This window comes from Lontra canadensis, unplaced genomic scaffold (assembly GCF_010015895.1).
Source record: "Lontra canadensis isolate GAN:19392208 unplaced genomic scaffold, GSC_riverotter_1.0 scaffold2, whole genome shotgun sequence".
NCBI classification, from domain to species: domain Eukaryota; kingdom Metazoa; phylum Chordata; class Mammalia; order Carnivora; family Mustelidae; genus Lontra; species Lontra canadensis.
The window spans coordinates 63,721,088-63,747,043 of record NW_022630996.1 but is presented as its reverse complement, the minus strand read 5'-3'; the positions used below and the strand labels follow the sequence as shown (position 1 = coordinate 63,747,043).

Below are 25,956 nucleotides of genomic sequence, written 5' to 3'. Positions count from 1 at the left end.
TGTTACAAAGGAGGTGTCCCTCCTCAACCTTCCAAAGATGTGCAGTGTTGTACTGCTGTGCATCCAACTTTTCATTGGCCACAACTGCTGTTCTATCACCTACTGCCATCTCAGGTATAATCATGGCCAATTAAGGACCAACATATAGATATGTATACCCCCTCTATAAATGCCTAGGGTCCCCTCTTTTTCAATGTTCTTTTGTATTTACTGTAAACTTGAAGAGAATAGAGCAAATACTAGAGAAGGGATTTTTAATAATTTTTGGATGTAAAGCTTAAAACTTAAAATTATACTTACTCCCCCCATCCACCCCAACTCAACAGATACTGTTTAATTTCATATATGCTGATCCTAGAGATATATCCTCTATATGCTTATATATAGATAGAGAGGAGGGGTATATAGAGAGGTATATCAGCATATACAGGTATAATCCTCATGACAAATAACCCCTTTTTCCTCTCCATCAATACTGTTTATTAAGTTGAAGTATAAATAACATACAATGTTATATTTGATGTACAAGGATTCAACAGATCTATACATTACTCAGTGTTCACCATGGTAAGTGTGGTCATCATACAATGTTAGAAATTATTACTGACTATATTCCCCATGGTATATTTTTCATCTCTATGACTTCTCTATTTTATAACTAGAAGTTTATACCTCTTAATCCCTTTTATGTATTTTATGTCCCCACCCAACTCAACTCCCCTCTTACAACCACCAGTTTGTTCTCTGTATTTAAGAGTCATTTGGTTTTATTTGGTTAAGATTCCATATACAAATGAAACCATATGATATTTCTCTTTGACTTATTTCACTTAGTATAATATCCTCTAGGTCCCTCCATGTTATCATAAATGACAAGATCTCATTTTTATCCATTTATCTATCAATGGATACTTGGGTTGCTTCTGTATCTTGGCTATTGTAAATAATGCTGCAGTAAACATAGGGGTGCATATATCTTTTCAAATTAGTGTTTTCATCTTCTTTGGGTAAATACCCAGTAGTGGAATTACCAGATCATATCGTATCTCTAATTTTCTGAGGAAACTCCACACTGTTTTCCACAGCGGTTACATCAATTTATAGTCCCACCAAAAATGCACAAAGATTCCCTTTTCTTCACATCCTCACCAACACTTGCCTTTTTGATACCAGCCATTCTGACTGGTGTGAGGTGTTATCTCATTGTGGTCTTAATTTGCATTTCTCTAATGATTAGTGATGTTGAGCATCTTTGCATGTATCTGTTGGCAATCTGTAGGTCTTCTTTGGAAAAATGTCTATTCAGGTGATCTGCCCATTTTTAATGGGATTGTTTTAATTTTGGGGTGTTGAGTTGTATTAAGATCTTTATATGTTTTGAATATTAACCCCTTATCAGATCTATCACTTGCAAATCTCTCCCCCATCCACTAGGTTCTCTTTTTGCTTTGTTCGTTTCCTTTGCTGTGCAAAAGCTTTTTATTTGGGTGTAGTCCCAATAGTTTATTTTTGCTTTTGTTTTCCATGCCTGAAGAGATATATCCATAAATATGGTGCTAAGGCTGATACCAAGAGATTACTGCTTATGTTTTCTTCCAGGAGTTAATGGTTTCAGATCTCACACTTAAGTCTTTAATCTATTTTGAGTTTATTCTTGTTTATGGTGTAAGAAAGTGGTCCAGTTTCATTCTTTTGCATGTGACTGTCTAGTATTAAGCCGAATAATCTTTTATCTCCTCTGCTACCCACCTCCCTCAAATTCCTTATAAACTTCTTAGATTCCAAAGAAATGACTCAGAAAATGGCTCTCATAAAATTCAGAATATGAAGGGAATTAATACTTGGTTAACAATAACAATATTTACTCCCATTAATGCCACTGTACCCATACAATGGACTATTATTTGGGAATAAAAAGTAATGAAATACTGGTATGTGCTACATGGACAAAACTTGAAAACATCATGCTAAGTAAAAGAAGACTGTCACAAAAAAACATATTGTATGATTCCATTTATTTGAAATGTCCAGAATAAGCAAATTTAGAGAAAGAAAAAGTAGATCATTGATTGCTTAGGCCTAGGGAAGGGAAGGTAATGGGAATTTACCACAAATGGGCAAATGATTTCTTTTAGGGAGCAAACACATATCCTAATTTAATTGTGATTATTACACAGCTCTATGAATTAAATATATATATACATATATTGAATAATTTGGTGAGTTATATGTGAATTATATATCAATAAAGCTGTTTTGTAGAATATTGTAACTTTATCATACTGTCACTGAACAGTTACTACCTACAAAAACACTTAGAGACTCTATGTCATCTGATTTTTGCCAACTCTTCAAGGTCAATTTTTAATGTTAAAGAAGAGAAAAGAAGTTCAGTGAAATTGAAATATTTACACATACAGAGCTAATCAGGAATGATGCCCAGATATTAAAGAAGTATCTCTCTAAAGCCCATGTTTTCTTAACCCTGCCATGCTTGCCATCAGATAGTGTACTGGCAATAATTTTAATATCATTGACGTCAAATGGACTTCAAAAAACAGGCATTTTGTTTCTATAGGTGGCAGGAAAAAGCTTTTTTGAAGCATCATTTAGGAAATAAGGCTTCAAAGGTTTAGCACTATTGTTATTTAATTCAAAATCTACATTTGGAAAACAAATGTCTCTGGAAAACACCTGGAAGTAATTAAGGTCATATAATTTGTCACTTGTTTTTCAATTTATATCAGAGCAAGGTTGTGAATGTCTTCAAAATACAGACATCACCTGATTTGTCATTTTTTAAGTCGGTGCATCTAAAATTCCTTGTTCTTTATTTACATTAGATAAAATGCACATCAAATATAAAAATATAGAAACTACAACCATTTCTTTAAGCTACATTAAGTAAAAATACTTCTTTATTTAGATTTTATTACTTACATTTCATTTTTTATACAGACATTTAGAGGTCTTTAAAAACAACAATTTGCTAGTCACTCCAGAAAGATATGTGGATAAAACAGGTAATTACAAGAGGAAGAAACACACTAAAAGAACCACATGATTGTGACTCCTCCCCCTATATTCATCTATTTGCTGCTATAACAAATTATCACATACTCAATGGCTTAAAAACAACACAAATTTATTATCTAAGGGTTCTGTTGGTCAGAAGTTTGACAACAAGTCTCGTGGGCTAAATTCAAAGTCCCAGCAGGGCTGTGTGCCTTTCTGGCGGCACCAGGGGGAGAATGTTTCCTTGCCTTTTCCATTTTCTCAGAGGCCACCTGCATTCCTTGGCTCATGGTAATGAGCCTTCTTCAAAGCCAGTAATACGGTCAAGTCCTTATGTCATATCCCTCTTCCATTTTAAGAACCCATATGGTAACACTGGCCCCACACAGACAATTTGGAATCATCTCCCTATCTTAAGGTCCTTAACTGCATCTGCAAAATTCTTTTCCAGTGTAACAGAACAGATTCAGATTCTGGGAGTTCAGACACTGACATCTTTGGGTGGCCATTTTTCTGCCCATAATAGTTGCTGTTGTCGTTAAAGAAATCAAGATATTCCCACAGTAAATTAACCCTACCTTGGAGGGAAAGGGGAACATACTAATGGTTTAAATGAAGAATGCAGAACTTGAGATGAAAAGCCCTCCTTTTTGGTTTGTCAAATTTTTACTGACATTCTTTTTGAAGGTGAACCACAATTAGATATGTGGCAATAACAAGAAAAATCAAGTGCAATTCAAAACCCTGAGAGGAAACAGAACTATCCAAATGAATCTGTTGATTTTTTTAATCTGAACAGAAACCAAAAAAAGCTTATTTTGTACTTTCTATCTTTCTACATATTGTTCCACCCTGGCACTCAGGAACTACCATTCATATGACAGCCAAAAGCCTATAGCATATAACCAGATGTTGTATTAATTCGAACTAGAAAAAGGTAGCTGGGAAGACTATACTAGAGCATAATGACCATGAGTTTTTATGAACCTTTAAAATAAAATATCCAGGGGCGCCTGGGTGGCTCAGTGGGTTAAAGCCTCTGCCTTCGGCTCAGGTCATGATCCCAGGGTCCTGGGATCGAGCCCCACATTGGGCTCTCTGCTCACCAGGGAACCTGTTTCCTCCTTTCTCTCTCTGCCTACCTCTCTGCCTACTTGTGATCTCTGTCAAATAAATAAAAATCTTAAAATAAAATAAAATAAAATATCCAAAGAATCATTATGTATGTATCTATGGTTAAGAAACCAAAGCTCTCCTTTTTGAAAGGCCCAAATTCAAAATGAAGTATCACTACATTGTTAAGACTGACACTTTTTATTTTTTTTTTAAGATTTTATTTATTTATTTGACAGAGAGAGAGATCACAAGTAGCCAGAGAGGCAGGCAGAGTGAGAGGGGGCAAGCAGGCTCACCGCTGAGCAGAGAGCCCGATGTGGGGCTCGATCCCAGGACCCTGGGATCATGGCCCAAGCTGAAGGCAGAGGCTTTAATCCAGAGGCTTTAATCCACTGAGCTACCCAGGCGCCCCAAGACTGACACTTTTTAATTTTCCAGAACAATGTTCTATTCAATGTTTAATTTTTTCAGTTTAGCTTTATATCTTTTTTGACTCCAAGATAACAGAGCGATGTTTGATGTACTTAAGTTATAGCCAGCATTTACCAATTCTCTGATTCGACTTTTTAAAGTATTTATGCTTGAATCCAAAATCCGAGGATTTTCAATTATTTGTGATATGCTGAGTTTTTCTTCTATGAGGCAGTCTAATTTATCATTGAATTTTTTCTCTCCCAAGAAGATCACATCTGGATAGCGTAAGATAAACTTGTGTATCTCTTCTTCAGTACACCCAAGAAAAAACAGCTTCTCTTTGATATTTGTGTAGTTTCTGTTGACATAGTCATTGGAAAGGTCTAGAATTTTAGCTCCTGGACCACAGAGCAGAATAAGCAGCTTCTCATTGTTCAAGCTGAAAGTTGACTGTAAAAACTCAATGTTAGTTTTTACCCGTTTGGTACTCTGAATTAAGATGAAAGGGTTTTTTAAAATTATCTTCCTAACAAAATCTCTGGGCTTATTGTAACCCAAAGACAAAGAGACTTCTTGCAAAAACTCAATCATCTGTTTATTCAGATCTAGACTGTTGGAGAAGGTACGTGGGGCATTGGTCAATAATCGAGAAAGGCATTTATGGGTCAATCCAACCGAATAGAAGAACTTTATATTATTCTCTAAGTTTAGGTTATTACTAGACCGAAAAAAAGATTCGGGAGAACGTTCCAAAATATTTATAATTTCAAGGTCTGATGTCATAATTTTTCTCCATAGATCCCACCGTTCTGAAAGACTTTCAGGTGTGCGTGTTATGGCTCGTGGATATCTTGATATAACGCTAGCAATCACTTCTTTGCTAGCTCCTTTGGACAGAAGGAACATCTTCAGCTCCTGCTCTTTAGTTCCCGTCCTATTAAAAACTCCAGGCTGTCGTTTTTTCGCCATGTCAACATCTACTCCCATTGTAAGTAAGTTATTCAGTAATTTTTCATTCTCCAAAGGCTCGCTGTCTGCATTACCACACTTCACACTAAAAAGTCTAAATGAAACTGATTTGAGGAGGATTTCTGCTGAAAATCGGATCATCCAACATCTTGAAGCAAAGAGAAAGTTACTTCTTGTACACAGTAAGTTTCTTGGTGGCATAATGGTCAGGTATCCCAAACCTTTTGGAATGCTGTGTAAAACAACATACATAATATTATGCAAATGCATATGTTAAAAAGCTAAAAAGCCTTATTAAAGTCCTGTAAGCATCATGGCCATGTCCATGAGAAAGTATGTGTAGCTCCAGCTCTCTTGTGCTGCAGTAACAACTCAGCCGCCGCACTTCCACTCTCCAGTTTATGCCTTCTGATTATCGTGGGCCTGGGGCTGCTTCCATTCTTAATGTGAAGAAAAGCAATAGAAGCATCATCACTGTCCTCCAACTATTCCTGCCTTTAATTTGCTCTTTATATTTGGACTTGCCTGTTTGCTACCAAAACCAGTTGCCCCTCCCTACCTCTGCTTTATCCTCCTAGCTTTCAAACCTTTGGCTTATTCCTATTAACCAATGCTTTCAATTCTGCCTTGTCTTCCAACTTCCCGATCTTTGGCCTTGCTTCCACCCAGATACCAGACTACTTTGCCCCTGTTCCCCCTTCCTGGTTCCTCAAACTCTAAATATAGCCTTTAAAATCAACACTTCAGACTACCTAATTTCCACCTTAAACACCTTTTTCTAGACTCATGGTTCTCTTTAAACTCATGCTATCATTAGTCTTATTTCTTAGCTTTATATAGACCTCTGGTCGACAGTTCCCAATCTCAATCTCCATGTCCTTCAGTTTACCCTATTGCCCTGGGTTGTAACCAACTACTCCAAACCAATTTTTATCTTCAAAATGATTTAGCTGAACTTTTTAATCTACATAGTTGAACTGTGCTGAGAGCCCATAAACTTTGAAAAGTTACTTTTACCATCCTCTACTACCCTGCCACATTATAAAAGATGAACCCAGGGCTCTCTGCATCTGTATCAGAACACATAACTTCAGGCAAGTGACTAAAACCTCAATAACTCATTTTCCTAATCACTTAGAAATGGGGAACAAAATGTATGAATTTATATATGATAATATCCATAGGTACCTACTAAAACAACTCTCTGCATTTATAGGAGATACTTTATCAGGAAAGCAACAGAAAAATTTTCATCGGTTACTCAATTTGTCAAATGATTTGTGTTCTTAAGCTAACTGTGGTCTGAGTCATAAAACAACATATATATATTTAATTGTACTTCTTCCTTTTTGACTATATAGCTGTGACAAACTTAGCTCTTAATTTCTAATTACTAACAACAGGCTCTTATCACTTAAAGGACACACGTCGCTTCTCACCTCTCCTAATCAAACATAAAATAGGGGCATCTGGGTGGCTTAATCAGTTAAGTGTCTGCCTTTGGCTCTGGTCATGGTCCCGGAGTCTGGGACCGAGCCCCACATCATCAGGCTCCCTGCTTAGCAGCAAGCCTGCTTCTCCCTGTGCCTGCCGCTCTCCCTGCTTGTGCTCTCTGTCAAATAAATGAATAAAATCTTAAAAAATAAAAAAAATAGAAATAGATGGCTCCAACTCACCACTAATATCTCTGGACTTGAGATACTGTTTTCAAGATTGGTATTAAAGAAAGCCTCTCTGTGTCTGCCCTTTTAATTACACTATTTTTTAAAAATACTTTATTTTTAAGTAATCTTTACACCCAACGTGGGTCTCAAACTCACAACCCCCAGATCAAGAGTCTCACACTGCACTGAATGAGCCAGCCACCCATCCCTCAGTTGTATCAATGTAACAAGAACTTAAGAGTATGCCTAGAGGCAGGGAACTCCCTGATACCTCAGGCAATCTACAGATCTTCAAAGAATTAGAAAAAGATTCCCAAACTACAGAATCAAGTAACATTCAAACAAAAATTCAGGACCCTCACAAAATAAACATCAAACAGCCTCACATTTTAGATTGCCCTATACTGTGAGTTCACTATTATTTCTCTATAATACCACATACTACTCTTTTAACTACATATTCTTCCAGAAATGCATGAATTTAGAATTTTAAAAGATCTTCATTCTAACTAAAGAATGAAGGCTCTACTTGTACAGCTCAACATCTGTTCTCTCTTCCAGATGCGCAAGGGTGACCTCTACTGGATAATGGTACAGAACACTGACAGTGGTAGGTAAGACCTGTGCTTTGGGAAGAGGGGTGAAAGATGATCCAATGAGATATAGGAAGCAAGCTGTGAAACTCCAATTTATATCTGTCTTAGCCATTTAAAAATTCCATTTTATACGTGTTTTATATATACAATGTAATAGTACTGTAAAACATGTATATAATTAGTAAATATACATACATTGGAAGTACATTATAAAACCTATTTTACTGAGAATGTACGCAATCAAAAGTCTGAAGACAACTACTCTAGACAACAAACTCTTGAAATGACTGACAGGCTGAGCATGCCACAGAAAGTTCAAAATGAACTGGATTAATAACAGACTAACAGTGAAAATATATGCCAGATTTCTTAACAAAGGAGTCATAAAATCTATTAAGGTTTCTCCTGAATCTATGTCTTGTGAATAATTCACTCTCTGCGGAAATATCTTTCACATGAATTAACATGTCTAAAACCAAACTGAACATCTTTCCCAGCCCCCAAACTAGCCCTCTTCTGTTAGTGGAATCACTACCACTATCCTAATAGTCACTCATGAGAAAAATCTAAAAGCGATTATTTTCTTCTTCTTCCTCAACCCCAGTCATTGAATCATGTAAATTCAGCATCTTCAATAGCATCTCTCATCTTTGCTGTTCTCCCTCACCCAGGGTGTAACAGCCACCTAACCTGCTGCTTCTCTAACATCAGTCATGCAAAACTGCCACCACAGGATACCTTTGAAACTAAGAAGTGAGTACATCCCTTACTCCCTGATTAAAGGCCTTTGTAGCTCTCCCTAGAAAGCAAAATCTTCACAAACACCTTCAAAACTCTCACCACACCATTCCAACTACCTTCCTAGCTATCTGTTCTATTCTACAACCTCACAACCAGGCATTATTGTCTCTTAGACCTCAAATTCTAAACATTCTTGCCCATTTTTGTCTCCTTGCCTTTGGGGAAGCTTTTCTTTCAAAAAAAGCCCATCCTCCCATATCTATCCATAGTTCAAGGTCTCATTCAAATACTACCTTCCCACGAGAATATTTAACTTAACAAATACTGCTGAAGTGAATCATTTGTTTTGTAACTTATTACTAAAGAATCTGAAACGTACGGGTGCCAGGGTGGCTCGGTCAGTTAAGCACCTGCCTTTGGCTCAGGTCATGATCCCAGGTTCCTGGGATCAAGCCCTGCCATTAGGTTCTCTGCTCAGTGGAGAGTCTGCTTCTGATCAAGCCCTGCGTAGGGCTCCTGCTCAGTGGGATGTCTGCTTCTCACTCTCCCTCTGCCCCTGCCCCCACCTTGTGCATGTGAGAAAATGCAGAAAATTCTCAAATGCCCCAGCTGGGGATTTGGCACCATCCACCATATCCTTTAACCCAGCATTTTCACTTCTTTAAGATTATCCAAAGAAATAAAAGGACAATACACATTTCTTATTAAAAAGGGTGACTTGGGGCGCCTGGGTGGTTCAGTGATTAAAGCCTCTGCCTTCGGCTCAGGTCATGATCTCAGGGTCCTGGGATCGAGTCCCACATCGGGCTCTCTGCTCGGCAGAGAGCCTGCCTCCTCCTCCTCTCTCTGCCTGCCTCTCTGCCTAGTTGTGATCTGTCAAATAAAAAATAAATAAATAAATAAATAAATAAATAAAAAGGGTGACTATCCTAAATATTTACTTTGGCAGAAAAGAAGAAACCCACCAAGAGAAAGATTCATAAATTGTGATACATCTATGTAACATAATACTGTACAACCTGATTTCTTTATAAAGAGGCATAACTAACACAATGGAAAGATATCCAAGATATTCTAAGTGGCAAATCACATAACCGTAGAGATAAAATAGTTAACACTTATATAAAGAGGGGGCATTAATGTATGCAAAGAGGTTAAAAAGGTAGTAAGAGTTATCTCTGAGAGATTAATGGGGGCTATGTACTGTTCCTGAAATACTGTGACACTATTTAATAAATATGTTATTTTGCAACCAGATAAATTAAGAACAAATTAAATTGGCTTAGGCGTGAAAAAAGTACTGGGATATATGTTATTACCTTTATCAGTTTTTCAGTTTTCAATACAAAAAAGTTAAACCTGAAAAATACTGTTTTACTTTTAGCACCTGATCCACATTCAAAACATTCCTGTAACATCTAGCATGGTAATAAATACATAAGCGGCCTAATGCAAAAAGTTATCAACTGTCTCAAACTACAAATTTCAAAAATAATTAATATTCCAAAATTTATTTGTCTCTCAATTCGCTCTTTAATTAACTAAAGCCATTATTCCAAGGACTAAAGTACAAAATTAACAAATACACCGAAAACCTCTGTACTCAAAACTTGTAAGGCCTAAGGAATAAAGGAGGATTTCCTTGTTCTCTGCTGCACAATTCGCTTGATAAAGAAACTTTAATGGAGATGGCTAATCACTGCCCCAGGGGACTACATTCCAATTGGTCTTCTTTTGATAAAACAAGAGAAGTTTGGAGATCTTACAGCAATCCATTTCTCACCTAATTTGTCTTAAAGAGAGAGGATGTTGCATTTCTCCTGAAGAGCTGGAAAAGAGTTGTCCCTAAAAATGGCCAAAAAAAAAAAAAAAAAAGGTGGGGGGGGACACAATATCGTCAGCACTTCCTGATACAGAATAAAGAAATCGTTCCCAGCTAACACTGAATAACGTTCTTGTGAGAAGCGTCACCTCTCATGTACCAAGCATCTCTCAGAGGTACCGAAAGGAAAACAGCAAGAACACGCCCCTAAGTATTAATGGGAAAAGGCAGCGTAATCACGCATTTGATTTGTAAAACCAGAGCTAAGTGCTTCCCATATTTTGTCTTACTTGAACCCCACAACTTAAAAGGCAGGGATTATTCCTAAAATTAGAAAATCGGGAAAAAGGCCGAGCTCTGTGACAAGTTTACATTAGTTCACTGAAGCTAATACAGATATTCCACGGGTTCCATTACTTGGGTTCTCCCCATCCTTCTTCCTTCCCAAAACTGACTCGCCAAGGCGCTGCGCGGGAAGGGAACTCCACCAAACAACAAAATCACCCAGACCCACTTCTAAAAAGAAAAAGCACAAGTGCAACGAGCCACAGACCTCAACCGGCACTGTATTAATAGTCCAGAGATGCCTTTACCTCCGCTCCGCCTCTACGGCCTGGGGCGGGACCGAGAGGCGGAAATGAACAAGACCAACTTCCGGTCGCGTACAGGTGACGTAGCCTTCTTTGCGCCCCCCGGCGGCGGCGCGACAGTCCTCTGCAAGCCCGACCCGAAGAGGCCAGCAGGGGGCAGCAATAGACCATGGTGAACGCTGGTAACGGGCCGGCTGGGGCTGGTTTTGGAGCAAGGCAGGACTCTGGGCTTCTCCGACGCACGGACTTGCTGCGGAGGTCTCTTGCCCGGTGGCAACGTGCGGTAGGAAAGTTGCTATTATATACATGAATTTTCCAGCCTGATAGGGTAATAATGCTTATTAATATGGGTAACATGCCGGTAAACTCCTCGGCGTTTGGTGTCGGAAGACGCGTGCAACCTGGGACTCTTCTAAAGAGTCCCAAATTCTCTTTCCTGAACTCCTGTGGAAATCCTGGAGTGTGGCTGCTAGTCCGATTTCAGCTTTCAGCATTCAGGCTAGGAAGCAATTCTGATAAACTTCGATTTAACTGCTTGCATCATGAATTACTTATGCTCCTGAAGTTGTGACGAGCCTAGGCTATTTAAAGTTTCAACAGAAACTTAATCTCCACAGCAGAAGCATTTTTGTCACCCTTGAAGGCGTCGTTTATTTAAACTTTCCTGGTCCTGTCAATCTCGCTTGACTGGGGGTATTAGCAATGGAGATTAAACTTGAAAGCAATTCCGTTACCTCCAAAAGAAAGATTATACATAAATTAATGAAATAACCACCAAGCTGCCAGGTTATCTTCCGGAGGAAGTGATTTGGTCTTTAGAAGAACAAAAAGTCGGGGAGAGGTTGATCCTGAATTCTACTGCAAGGAAGAATTTCCTGCTTTACCCTACTCCATGTAGGAGCATATGACAAATTTTTCTTTATCTCATTTCTGCACCGATTAATGTTTTCTCTTAGCTCTGTCCCTTAGACTACGAGCTAGCTGGTATATTGTCACTTTGTTTTGAATTAATGTTCTGTTTGATTGGCTTATAAGGGTAAAGAGTTACCTTTAAATTTCCAATAATCAGTCTTTCTGTTAAGTGAAATTACTCACTGCTGTCCCTCCAGGTAAAAAGTAGTCCTGAAATGTTAGAAATGGTCTTTGTGAATTTCTAAAATCTATTTCTGCATGGAATGAGCTCCTATATGAGATTGAATTTACTGTTATATTTAAATATATAAACTTATATGCATAAATATATAAATATTATATTTATAAGCTACATTATAATCAATGTAAAACAATAAAATTTATTTTAGGAATCATTGAACTTCAGACTGGAGAAGACCTTTGAGATTGTGAATCCCTCATTATGAATGAGACATTGAAACCCCTACATTAGAAGTCAGCAAGAGAATACATATGCTGTATCTCCTTAACCAGTAAGTCTTCTATGATTTATACCACATGCACTCACATAGATTATCAAAGGTTAGTTCAGACTTTCTTAGGTGACATCACTTAAGTTTGTTTTTAGTGGTAAGTGTAGGTAAAGGAGATTGGTTCTTGTGAAAATAAGTGCCATATTTCCTATCCAAATTTTCTGATTACAAATAAATTTTAAATGCCTATTATAAAACACTGAGAAGAATAGCAACAAAGGTATAATGATGGTTAGGTTAACATGGTGAATTAGCAATTTTTTCCTTCTCCTCTTTGTGCAAAGAGGTTTAATATTTAATGATTTGTATAATATCATTACCACCAGTAAGGCAGTGACTACTACCTCATTGTCATTAGTGTCTTACAGTATAACCTATATATACCTTGCCTGTATTTTATTCATTGTTTCAGTGAATATTTATGAAACACCTGTACATTCCAGGCCTCGTTTTTAGGATCAGGGGGTATAGTGGGAAAAAAGCCACAGCCCCTGCCCTCCTTGACCTTATTTCCAGTGATAGGTCTCACTCAGCTTGAGTATCTGCTGCTCTGCATAGACATCTTACATCCCCAAGACCATAGCTGATCCATGTTCTACTAAGCTGATGTAATTAAGAAGTATGATTGGAAACATTGGAGGGCTGTGTGTGGTAGAAGACCAGAGGCAGGGAGTAAGCAATGATGATGAAACAGAGAAGAAAAGGGATATGTAGTTGCAACATGGTGGAGGGAAGTTTTTCCTACTGTTACCCACTTGGTCTTTGGGCTCTCTAAACAATAGGAATTGATTAGAGGCCAAAAGGGAGTTCCAGGCAAGGCTTTTATTGGGGCTTATTCTGGAGCACAAGGGAGATAGCACAAAGGAAAGAGTACTTCAGACTCAATCAATCCCCTAATATAGGCCAGGGAAAGTTTTTAAGGGGACTAAGAAGAGAAAGGAGTGATGTTGAGACATATAGAGTTGGGGATTTCTTGGCACCTACACACTTACATTTTTTGCTCCTTCACATGTTGCAAGTCCATTTAGCATGTTAAATCTCTACTCATGTGCCTGGTTTTTAGTATTATAATGAAGGGTATAGTTGGTGAAAAGCCAGGGCCAGGGGTCCACCTGGGTACAGACTAGTTTGGTTCAGACTTCACCTGTCTTTGTAGTTTAGTCCCTCCTTGAGGTAATCATCCTGCTTCCATATTCCTGCAAGATATGCTACTCAAGATGCATAAAGTTTCAGCTGTCCAGAAAGGCTAGATTTCCCAGTCAGGGTTGAGGAGACCCAAGTCCAGTCCGTGCCATGTCTCACTAGAAGCTGTTCTAAATTTGTCTTCTTTCAAAGTTTTTTAGAAAATATAAAGTAACTCAGTTTTTAAGTTAAATTTGTTTTCTTACATATCTGTGTTACAGTTTTCTTTTCTGAAACCATGGTAATATTAGATGGCATATGCATTTTTAAATGACTTTACTTGAGAAAAGAAAAAGTTGCCAAGTCTGTATTGGAGCATCTTCTCACTCTTCTTTTCATCCAAAAGCCTTTGCAGGGGAAAGTGGGACTCTAGTACCCTCCCTCCCCAAGTGGGACTTAAGACACTGGTGGGCGGTGAGCTGAAAGTCAAGTCGGAGTGCAGAATCTGTGCTATATTCAGAAGCACCGCTGCCATTTTATAATTATGGTTTTTGTTTTTACTGTATCGAAAGTGCCTACCTGACTTCCTCTGCCCAGGAAGTATCCTTAGTTTTCCATGCAAATAGACTTTTGGCACACCCCAGCCCCTTGGTTGACCACTCATGTTTGAATCTCAGCAGAACCAATTAAGGTCAGAAAGGAAGTAGCCCTCTAGTTCCCCACCCTCTACCCACTATAGCAATACCCAGACTCCTGGACTCAATAGACAAATGCAACCCCCACTGCACAGCAGCTTCCTAGACAGTCCTACCAGCTTCCTACCAGCATAGTTTGAAGGCCCTCAGAGGAACATCATGTCTCCTCCCATTCTCTTCCCTGAGGTTATCTTGTGTGCTTATGAAAACACAGGGAAAGGCTACAAATTGCTTATTGCTGAGTAAACCAGTAGATACAGTTATGCTGATAATCACAGGTTAACAATCCTTCTGTTTGCAAACAACCAAAAAAAAAAAACCCAAAACAAACAAACAAAAATACTTAGCTTAATCTCCCCCCTTTTTAAAAACAATTGCTTTTTATCCTTGGATTTCTTTTGAAATCTGAAGATTTGCTAGTGGCAACTTTCTTTCTCTGAAATATTCCTGACTGGGGTCTAGAGAGATTTCTTTTAGCCTTCCCACTCCCACACTCATTACCACAAGGGTCTGTGGCAAGAACTGAGTACTTAGTCTGGCAAATTTGCTGATTCCAGACCTGGTTTGATCCGGGATTCCCACAGTAGTTTGGATAACCAACAACAGCATGACAAAGTAGGCCAAGAGAAACACAATAATCATTTGAGATCCATTCAGCCTTGATCCCATTCAGCCTGGTGAGTTTTTTAAGTACCTTTTGGGTTGTTTGATCCTACAGTACCACGCTTTCAATTACTGTGAAGCCATTCTTAATCACTGGTAGAAAAAAGTGATCTTACCACGGAGCCAGGGGAACAAATATTCACAAAATAGAATAAAATCTTTCTTGTCCCAAAACTATCTCCCCTATTTATAGTATTTCTTGAAATTCCACCCTTAGAAATTTATTCCTTGGTACTTATAGCATGGTGGTTTTAAATCCTAAACATATTTGAAAGGGGAAACAAATTAAGCCAACAAACTTTTTCTATAAAGGGCCAGAGAGTATGTAGTCCACAAAGCCTAAAGTATTTTCTATCTCTTTTGCACCTTCTTCTTTTTTCTTTCTTTCTTTTTTCACAACCCTTTAAAAATGTAAAAACTGTTAGCTCATAGAGCACCTGGCCACTGGTCATAGTCTGCAGACACCTGCATTAAACTAAAGTGAGCTACTGTATGCCTGTAACATAGCTTCTTGACTCAAAGCATCCATAGAATAGGCATTTTGAGGAAAATGACATAAAAGAGAAATATGTTAATATTTGAAAACATCATGGACACCTGGGTGGCTCAGTCGTTGGGTGTCTGCCTTCAGCTCAGGTCGTCCTGATCCCGGGGTCCTGCATCGGGCTCCCTGCTCAGTGGGGAACCTGCTTCTCCTTCTCCCACTCCCCCTGCTTGTATTCTCTCTCTGGCTATCTCTCTCTGTCAAATAAATAAATAAAATCTTAAAAAAAAAATAATAATAATAGTAATATTTGAAAACATCATATAACACTATCTGGCAGGTACTGTTCTAATCACATCACCTATATTAATCCATTTACATCTGTGATGGAAATAATATGATCTCCATTTTATGAATGAGGAAACTGAAGTAGAGGCTAAGTAACCTGCCCACGCTCATACAGCCAATAAGCAACTGGAACGTAAGAAGTCCAGTTCTAGAGTGTGTGATCATAACTGTGATGCTATGCTGACACAGAAAATAATATTTTAAATCACTGTAGAAACTATAAAAATATAAATATTTTTCTATAGAAAATAGAAAAAGAGGGCACAAAAAATTCACCCATAATTTCATCTGCTAGAAATAATCACTATTTATATTTTGCTTATATTCTTCCAGAATATTCCTATACATAAAATTCTTTACTCAACATGAGGTAGGTATAATTTTACAGATGGGGAAACTGAGGCTTGGAAGGGTTAAGTGACTTTTTTAAGAACATAAAGCTGACATGTGTGTGGAACCAGGATTTCAACCCAGGTTGTTGCTTCCAGAACCTGTGCTCTTAACCCCTGCTCTATACTGTATTTGAGTTTATACTTACTCCCTCTCTCTTTGCCTCCACGCTCCACCCCCCTCTCATGTACTTGCTTTCTTTCTCAAATAAATAAATAAAATCTTTTTTTTTAAATGAAGGTAAATTGGGCAAACAAAAACATATCTGTCTAATACTACAATTGGTGAGCCAGAATTGGAGTTGAGATCTTTGATCTCTCATTCCAATCCTTTTCTCATTCCTCTATTTATTCATTTAGCACATGTTTACTGACCACTCTATCAGGATTGTATTTAGCTGCACCCAACAGTGGTAGTTTACATAGCAAAATGTCTAGAGACGGAAGTGCGGTTTTGGCATTGTTTGCTAATACCAGGTAGTCTCGCAGTTTCCTAAGCAGAGCTCTGCCCTTCTTCACCTCTGATCCTTTGCTCACTCCTCTGCTCACCATATACCCCTTGTGAGGCACTCTCTTTGTGCAAGTTTATTAGGTCTGTGATAACATAAACTCCACAGACTAGCTTGTTTAAACAACAGACATTTATTTGTCACAGTTCTGGAACCTAGGGAGTCCAGATCAAGGTGGCAGCAGATCTGGTGTTTGGTGAAGTCCCACTTCCTGGTAGTTGACTGTCCTCTCAGTATGTACTCACATAGCAGAAAGGCCTAGGAGAGCTCTTTGTGGTTTCTTTCATAAGGGCACTAATCCTCTTCACAAGGGCTTTGGCCCCAAAACCTAATTACCTCCCAAGACCCCACTGCCTAATATCATTGCGTTGGATGTTAGGATTTCAACATATACATTTTGGGGGGAACATAAACATTCAGTCCATAACAGTCACTTAACCTGGAAGGGGTGATACCATTTCTCCCTGAACCTTTTCCAAACCCCTAATCAGAGGAAGTCTTTCCTATTTCCATATTTCTGTAGCACTTTGTGCAATCAGTATAACCCCAAATTTCTTCTACCTTGTGTTTAAATTAACATGGTGCATACAGTCTCTGCTGTTATATATGATTAAGAAATCATGATTTATTAAGGGCTCAGACTGTGTCTCATTCCTCTTCGTGGATCCCAGATGCCAACTGTTCTCCCATCCTCTGACGACGCCAGGCATACATCCTCCCTGCTTTGAGTTCTGCCAAAGTAAACCATATCACCTGAAAACATTAGTGAGCAAAGTGGACTTCACTGCAGGTTTTGTCATGGAGATGACATACCACATTACACAGAAAAACAGCTCTCAGATCTCATTAGAACCAGTGGCTCACATTTTCTTCCTTTTGGATTGTCCTCCTGACTTCAAACTCCTCTCCGCATTATTTTGCCTAAATTCAGAGGTGCTCCAGCCCTAGTCCCATTGGCACACCCAAACCCAGCATGAAGCTCAGCAAAATAAAGTCCAATGTAGGTAACAGGTCCCACTCTTCTCAGTAGTGGGGGTTCAAAACAGCAGATAATATTAAATAATGCTAAAAATAGTTAACATTTAATGAGTATTTATTTTGCGTAAAGTACTGCCATCCCTGCAAGGCATATTTTATTATTCCCATTTTACAGTTGAGAAAAGGGAGGAATGAAGAGGTTAAATAAATAAATATCACACAGTCAAAAAGTAGGAACCAGAAATCCAACCCAGGCACTTTGAATCAGGAACCTGGGCCCTTAATGATGAAACTCCACTAATGTTTATAGCACCTAACACAGTGCCTTCCCTAATAAGGACATCAAGGTGTTGGTTGGATTCAATTTACTTGTATTTCTAAGGTCATCAGAAATATTCAGTTTCTTATGTTTCTTTCCACCTGCAGACATTAATTTTTGTTTATGAAATACCAAATATCCACTGTAAGAAAAAAACACATTATTTATTATGTAAAAGCAAACATTTATTATGTTAAAGCAAAAATTATGAGTATGTTTCAACTTTTTGCTAGTTTTATTTTTCTTAGCTTTATTGAGGTATGATTGACAAATAAAAGTTGTGTAATATTTAAGTTGTACAACATGATGATTTGATATACATTGTGAAATGATTACCACAGGTGATTACAAACAAATTAACACATCCATCATCTCACATAGTTACCATTATTTTATGGTGTGCTAAGGATACTTAAATATTCTCTGCAAATTTCAAATATACAATATAGTATTAACTATAGTGGCTGTGCTATACATTCATCCTTATGGATATCTAAAGCTTTCTGTTTGTACTGGTATTAAGTGAATGAATGAACAGACTGATTTACTGACTATGCAACTCCGCTTCCTCATCTGAAAAATTGTTGAGTTTGTCATTTAATATTTATGCATAGAGAAACAGTGAAGCACAAGAAACACGCCTTGCCTTTAACAGTTCTGTGGAGATATTCACAGTCCAGGAGAGAAGTGTTGAACCAGATAATATTCAAGGTCCCTTCCAGCTCTAAAATTCTGTGATTCTGTTGAGTGGGAGGTTTGCTCTCCTTGTACAGAGGTGGTGGATTGCTGTCATTGTCAAGCCATTGGGAAGTGGAGATGGAGGGGGTCTCTTCAAATGATCGCTGAGGAGAGAATTTCAGGCTGCCCCCGAACCAAATAACAAGGAACAGGAAGCCTTGCCTACTGCCCACTGACCTTCCTCACTGCACCCCTAACTCCACTACCTGCTCAGATATCTGGTGTCCTCCTGCTGCCCTCTGAGTCCTCCAAATCCCGTTTTGACACTGGTTAAGCTGACTGAACATGTGTGTTCCCTACTCAGAGCTGCCTGTAGAGCTTCCCTCTTCCCTTTTCTCCAGGAGCTGGACACTTAATCTTTTCACTCTGTCACTCTCATAACCTGCTGTTTTGAGCCTGCACATTACCCTGGGAGCTCTTTACATAAGCTGAAGCCCAACACTCCACCTCTGGGGATTCTGATTTAATTGGTTTGACATGAGGCCCAGATACTGGTGTAGTTTTTTCTTTTTGTTTTATAAATCTACAGTAGATGAGGGTTGCCTGGGTGGCTCAGGTCGTGATTCCAGAGTCCTGGGATCAAGTCTCACATCAGGCTCCTTGCTCAGCGGGGAGCCTGATTCTCCCCTTGCCTCTGCCTGCTGGAAGTTCTCCCTGCTTGTGTTCTTTATCTCTCTCTGACAAAAAAAAATTATTAAAATATTTTTTTAAAAATCCTCAGCAGATGATTCTAATGTATAGCCAGAATTGATAACTACTATACTTCAGACGCTGGAGTTACTCAATTGTCCTTTGCTAGTTAAAGCCTCACTTTGGATTCTGGGACCAGGGAAAACTAAGGCTAGCAGCTCAGCAGGCTCAGCAGCTCAGGGCTTAATCCCACTGTGGCCTGGACTCCCAGTTCCAGCAATTAAAGTCGCTTGTTATTCCTTGTGATTAAGCTCCTACCCCAAAGGAATAGGGAGAGTAAAAGAAGGCGAAACAGTCGCTGGGGAGGCAAAACAGCAGGTATTTACTCTAATGCCCTCCCACTCCTTCTGCCTCTCCCACCATTCCCTGCTTAAACCTCAGTAATGAAGTTGTCCTGAGTAGAATGCCTCTTTGGTGATAGGCATGAATAGGAAATCATCTGACCTAACATCTCTGAGCCATACGTATGTCAACCTAGATGTTTCTCTTTATTTGACTACATACACCTCTGTTGGTGATAACTTAGTAATCTCTTTCCCAGAGACAGTTTGTCTTTAATCTCCTTTCCTTTCTTCTCCCTCTTTTAACTTGCATTTAGCTAATTCCAGAGTCTTCTCCTCTCTCTTGATCCATTTTTACAAACCTCCTTCATGCCTAAGCATAAGACTAATACCAGAGTAAAGGGAAGGCATTTTTTAAAGTACAGTTTTGATGTGAAAAGGAAAACAACCTCTAGAGTTCATGAAAGTGCTAATAAAACTCTTCACAATTCCCACAAAAATCTATACTTTATTCAAAAACCAACATTCAACATAAAAGTTATTTTTTTTTTAAGAGAGAGAGAGGTGGCGGAAGGGCAGGGGGAGAGGTAGGGAGAGAATGTTAAGCAGGCTTCATGCCCAGCATGGAATCTGATGTGGGGCTCAATCTCAGGACCGTGAGAGCATAACTTGAGCCGAAATCAAGAGTCACACATTTAACCAACTGAGCCATCGAGGCGCCCCATCATAAATGCTATTTTTAATCAGTTTGTTGTTTCCACTTTGATACTTGTTTTGCAAGGTGTTTTTTTTTTTTTAAGATTTTATTTATTTATTTGACAGACAGAGATCACAAGTAGGCAGAGAGGGGCAGGGAGAAGGCTCCCTGCTGAGCAGAGAGTCTGATGTGGGGCCTGATCCCAGGACCCTGAGACCATGACCCGAGCCAAAGGCAGAGGCTTTAACCCACTAAGCCACCCAGGCATCCCTCAAGTTTTGTTTTTTTAATATTTTTTTCCTACTACTATTTCTTATAACACTTCATTTTGTGGATTACAGTAGTCCCCCCGCCCCCCTTATCCTTAGGGGATATGTTCCAACACCTCCAGTGGATGCCTACAACTGTGGCTGTCCCTGAACGCTATATATACTATTGCTTTTTTCCTATACATTCTTACCTATGATAAAGTTTAATTTATAAATTAGGCACAGTAAGTGATTAACATCAATAACTAATAATAAAAGCAGTTATGACAAAACACATAAAAGTTATGTGAATATGTTCACTCTCAAAATATCTTTTTTTTAACGATTTTATTTATTTATTTGACAGAAAGAGACACAGCAAGAGAGTGAACACAAGCAGAGGAAGTGGGAGATGGAGAAGCAGGCTTTTTGCAGAGCAGGGAGCCCAATGTGGGGCTCGATCCCAGGACCCTGGGGTCATGACCTGAGCCGAAGGTAGATGCTTAACTGACTGAGCCACCCAGGCACCCCCTCTCAAAATATCTGACTGTACTCACCCTTTTTCTTCTTCTTGTGATGATGTCAGTTGATAAAATGCGTACATGAAGAGATGAAGTGAGATGAATGATGTAGGCATGGTGACATAGTCTTTGGCTACTGTTGACTTCCTACTGAATCGTCAGAAGGAGGATCATCTGCTTCCGGACAGTGGTTGACCATAGGAAATTGAAACCACAGATAAGGGGGGCCTACTGTATTCTTAGAAGATTAGCACCACCTATCACATTGTCCTAATTGAAAATTCCATTTGAGTACCAAAGTTTTGAAACCCACCTGAAGGGTTCCATTGAGGACTGCATGCAGATATCTAGGTACTCCCTTAATTAAGAAGTCTGCTTTTCCAGTGTCACAGGGGCTATTCTTAAGGTTTCCCAAAGGAAAGGAATGAATATGAAGGAAGATTCTAATGACATCCATTTCTTTTGATAACTCTGATGACTTCCCAGCTATCAGTGAGACGGCAGGAGTTACTCTCTTCTTTGGCCCTGGAGAATCTGCTGTATATATGATTTTCCTAATGTCAAGACAGTATCATGACACAGTACCCCTTGCACCCATTTAATTACTATGGCAATATGGAGAAGCAGTCCTTGTAATGTCTACAACTATTCTCAGAAAAGTGCTTTTACAAATCAAACATATGTCTAATTAAAGATATGTTCTAAAATGTGTTCATATTTCTTGACAGTAACTATAAATCTTAGTTTGATTGTTCTCTGTTTTGACCAGGTACTGTGATTCTTTGTGAACATTAGCAAAAGACAAAAAAGGAGAAAAAGAGGAAGAGCGAGAATTTTTAAATGTTTTTAAACATATAAAACAAAAATTTTTTTTCTGTTACATAATGAAGTATGTGTTCTGTGTTGCTTGAGAGTATCACAATTATGATTTACGATCCTGATGTATTTTGGTACATATTTAGATTAGTCATTGTGAGTCAGATATCCTAAGATCATTTAATTAATTACTTGTATTATCTAACCCCTACTTAAGTTTCTTTTCTAGACATATTACTCCTACAGACTAAATTATTCATCTCACCAAACTTTCTAAGCTGAAAAAGCTAGCTGAAGTGCCATTGTGAAAGCAAGTCTCCGCTCAACAAATACTTTTTCTTTTATTAAAAGATAAAAGCAAAGAACTAGAATGTCTAAAAATAGGCACTTGGAGCTTAAAATCTGTCAGACCATAAGTTGTACAACTCCAAGATCCAGGAAACAAAGACATCTTTCTCCTGGGGGTATGTATTTTCACTCATTCTAGGGAATCAGGTGCCAGTCCATGTGTATGACTATACAGTCATTTAAACATCATTAGAAGAGAAACAGATTATTAATTCCTGGGGATGGTGAAGGGAAAATATTAGTCAGTTGGCACTAATCTGATCTGCACGTATTTGTCCTTGTGTTATGAGAATGCATGTGACAGTGTGATTTTTTTCCCCCCAATGTCCTTGAAATTTCTTTTAAGGAAATTACTTTTCTTGTTTCTCTTTTGCAGTCAATGGAATGACCACAAAATATAAGGTTTGAGGCAATCTTTACCTATAAGCAAGATAGCATTTTATAAACTGTTAGATAATCTTTATAATTCTTTTTCTGTATTGAAATTTAACCTTTTTTTTCCTTGTGGATATGTCATTTTATTGTCTTAAAGTTTAAAAACTTTTAAAACCGAAATAAGTTTTCTAACCTTGCTGCCATTAATATCTAACTATGTTTTACATATGTGCTCTACATTCTGTAACATTTAGTATATTTTATATGGTGTAAACTCAACAATCTTCAGAAATTCAATTATAGTCTGATGCTAGAATATCATTCTCAGACTGTGTACATTATTACATTGAAGCAATGTGGCAGTTACGAAGTTCGGACCACAAACAATTCCAGCCTCCAGAGGGGATTCTTCTCTGCCTTTATAACTGTCAGATCTCCATTCTATTTAGATTGCAGAAACCCAACAACATTGGCATATTTACAAAGCCAAACACTTAAAATGTTAAGGGTAAGAGGTTCAACTGCTTTCTAATGACTTGGCAATGATTTCACAGGCTAGTTGTAAAGGTAGAAATGTCTATTCTTTGTCAACTAACAAAAGAACCTCAGCCCTCTTCAAGTGATGAAAGGGGAAGGAGGAAATGAAAAGTACTATCAGGCAGTGTATTTCTTCTGGGACATGAGACTATATTTCAGTTTTTAGAAATATTTGTGTGTACATATATGTATATGTAAAGAAGAGTGTATACACATGATCTAAAGATACAAAAGAATATATGATATAAACCTAAATCTCTCTTCTTTCCTCACTTACCCAGTTCCCCTCTCTGGAGGCAAACACTGATTTGGGTAGTCTCTTGAAGAGTCTTCCAACGATAATTCATGCATTTGCTAACATACACATATAAGTCCCCTTTCTCTCTTCCTCTTTCTTCACTCTAAGGGTAGGATACCATAGACCTTTCTCTGTTCCTTGAGTTTTCATTCTTAAAGATTATTTCAGGGGCGCCTGGGTAGCTCAGTCAGTTAAGCATACAAATCTTGGTTTTGGCTCTGGTCATGATCTCAGGGTCGTGAGATTGACCCCTGCCTCAGGCTCCATGCTCTGGGCAGAGTGCTGGAGATTCTATCCCTTTTCCTCTTTCTCCCTCTCTGCCCCTCTCCCCACTCAGGAGCATTCTCTCTCTCTCAAATAAATAAATAAATAAAATCTTTAAACAATAGATTGTTCCAAATCAGTATATATAAAAGTCATTATTTGTATACTGTCTATATAATAATCCACTGTATAAATGTACCATAATTCAACTAAACAGTCCATAATAGCATGTACTGTTTCTCATCATTTACTATTACAAATAGGCTGCAAAAAAAAATTTCATTTGCACATATTTTGTGTTGCACATATGCAAGATTATAGAATAAAAACCTAGGAGTTGAAATTATTGAGCCAAAGAGTATGAGCATTTTGAATTTTGACAAATAGAACCAAGATGTCCTCCATGAACATTGTACCAATTTTCACTCCTAATAGCAATGTATAAGAAAGAAGCAATGTTTTTGTTGTTGTTGTTGTTGTTGTTGTTGTTGTTGTTTTTAAGCAGCAATGTTTTTGACTAGGACCCACTTCATACGTACACTTCCAAAAGAATAAAAGCATAATGTTTTTTAACATGTTATAAATGTCAGGAAACTCTAGCATTTGGGAAATAATAACATGTAAAGTAAGAGATAGCAAGCTGACAGAATATAGTACCCATTTCATAGTTTGTTAATAAGCAGGAAAACTACCGTCATGTTACAAGAGAGAATTCTGAATTATATTTTTCAAAACCATGAAAACTGTTAAATCTTTCTAATTTTATGATAGTGCTATTATTAAAAGTAATACAGTTATTGCCAATAATAATGATAACAAAAGAGGAAATATTGTATAGAATATATAAAACTGTCATGACACATAACACAAATATACAATTGGACTGTGACTTTTTAAAAAATCTGTATTGCAATAATAGGTATCACAATATTCTAAGACTCAAATTAGCCCTCAAATTTACTAGTGGTTATTCTGGAAATACATCTTAAAATAATTTGGGGGGGAAAAAGGCCCTTGTTAGATATGTTTGGTTGTGCCATAAAACTTCTTGACCAAAAGGCCAGATACCATTTTATTCACAAAGTGAAAAAAGTTTTATAAACTTATAAAAATAGTAGAAATGGTACAGAAGAATCTAAGTGCATAGCTTTGGAGGTAAGAGCCTTAAGGAATATGAATATAAAAACTTTTCTCCCTTGGTAAGGTTTTTTTTAAGTACCAGGTAACTGTTCCATAAAAAGGAGAGTAAGTATGCATTGGCACCAGCTCAGATTGTCACTTCTAAATTTTTGTGATGTAAATAAGTAAAATGTATGAATTTATAAAGAATTAATGAATTTTATAATTAGAGCAATCAGTTGTATAAAATTTCATAATATGAATTATAATTTAAGACATTAGAAATAAAATTCAAGTCCCCTTTATTAAAAAAAGATTCTCAAGAATTCTCAACAATCTTGTTGTCATCCAAAGTTTATTTTGTTATTCAAAATTCATGCTTAACTGAAAGTTAAAATCACTATGTGTATTTTTCTGATAGTGTTACGGGGGTTGGGCCAGACAGTTAAGTGGGCAACCTCATTATTGAAACTGATTACAGAAGTGGCCGGACAAGCAGGTTTTTGTTTTTTTTATCATTTTTTTAAATTTATTTTCAGCATAACAGTATTCATTGTTTTTGTACAACACCCAGTGCTCCATGCAATCCGTACCCTCTCTAGTACCCACCACCTGGTTCCCCCAACCTCCCACCCCCCCACCTCTTCAAACCCTTCAGATTGTTTTTCAGAGTCCATAGTCTCTCATTGTTCACCTCCCCTTCCAATTTCCCCCAATTCCCTTCTCCTAACTCCCCATGTCCTCCAAGCTATTTGTTATGCTCCGCAAATAAGTGAAACCATATGATAATTGACTCTCTCTGCTTGACTTATTTCACTCAGCATAATCTCTTCCAGTCCCGTCCATGTTGCTACAAAAGTTGGGTATTCATCCTTTCTGATGGAGGCATAATACTCCATAGTGTATATGGACCACATCTTCCTTATCCATTCGTCTGTTGAAGGGCATCTTGGTTCTTTCCACAGTTTGGCGACCGTGGCCATTGCTGCTATAAACATTGGGGTACAGATGGCCCTTCTTTTCACTACATCTGTATCTTTGGGGTACATACCCAGTAGTGCAATTGCAGGGTCATAGGGAAGTTCTATTTTTAATTTCTTGAGGAATCTCCATACTGTTCTCCAAAGAGGCTGCACCAACTTGCATTCCCACCAACAGTGTAAGAG

The 25,956-nt window shown here is 38.0% G+C and overlaps 2 protein-coding genes across 3 annotated transcripts in view; one reads left to right on the top strand and one right to left on the bottom strand.

The window, feature by feature from the left end:
• Positions 1-4,215: 4,215 nt before the first annotated feature.
• On the bottom strand, positions 4,216-10,960 carry MTERF1 (mitochondrial transcription termination factor 1). 2 transcript variants are annotated; one of them, XM_032875488.1, is made up of 4 exons: positions 10,938-10,960; positions 10,299-10,362; positions 4,555-5,746; positions 4,216-4,326 (listed from the first exon to the last, which is right to left on the bottom strand). In XM_032875488.1, the coding sequence occupies exons 2-3, from the start codon at positions 10,328-10,330 to the stop codon at positions 4,579-4,581; spliced, it is 1,200 nt and encodes a 399-aa protein (XP_032731379.1). In that variant the 5' UTR covers positions 10,331-10,362; positions 10,938-10,960; the 3' UTR covers positions 4,216-4,326; positions 4,555-4,578. The 2 variants fall into 2 exon arrangements, with proteins under 2 accessions (XP_032731379.1, XP_032731371.1); XM_032875480.1 differs by lacking the exon at positions 10,938-10,960 and adding an exon at positions 10,891-10,936 and having other exon boundaries at positions 10,299-10,360.
• Positions 10,961-12,332: 1,372 nt separating this feature from the next.
• Positions 12,333-25,956, top strand: part of AKAP9 (A-kinase anchoring protein 9) — a 197,840-nt gene continuing 184,216 nt past the window's right edge. Inside the window, exon 1 of the mRNA XM_032875423.1 lies at positions 12,333-12,351. The gene's annotated coding sequence lies outside the window, so the exon portion shown is untranslated. The remainder of the gene's footprint in view (positions 12,352-25,956) is intronic.

Bases quoted from the DNA above. Each gene is read 5' to 3' on its own strand.
- MTERF1 (XM_032875488.1), bottom strand. From the start codon at position 10,330: ATGCAACATCCTCTCTCTTTAAGACAAATTAG. The intron at 5,747-10,298 runs GTGAGAAATGGA...TGTTTTACACAG, and splicing joins CTCTCTTTAAGACAAATTAG to CATTCCAAAAGGTTTGGGAT.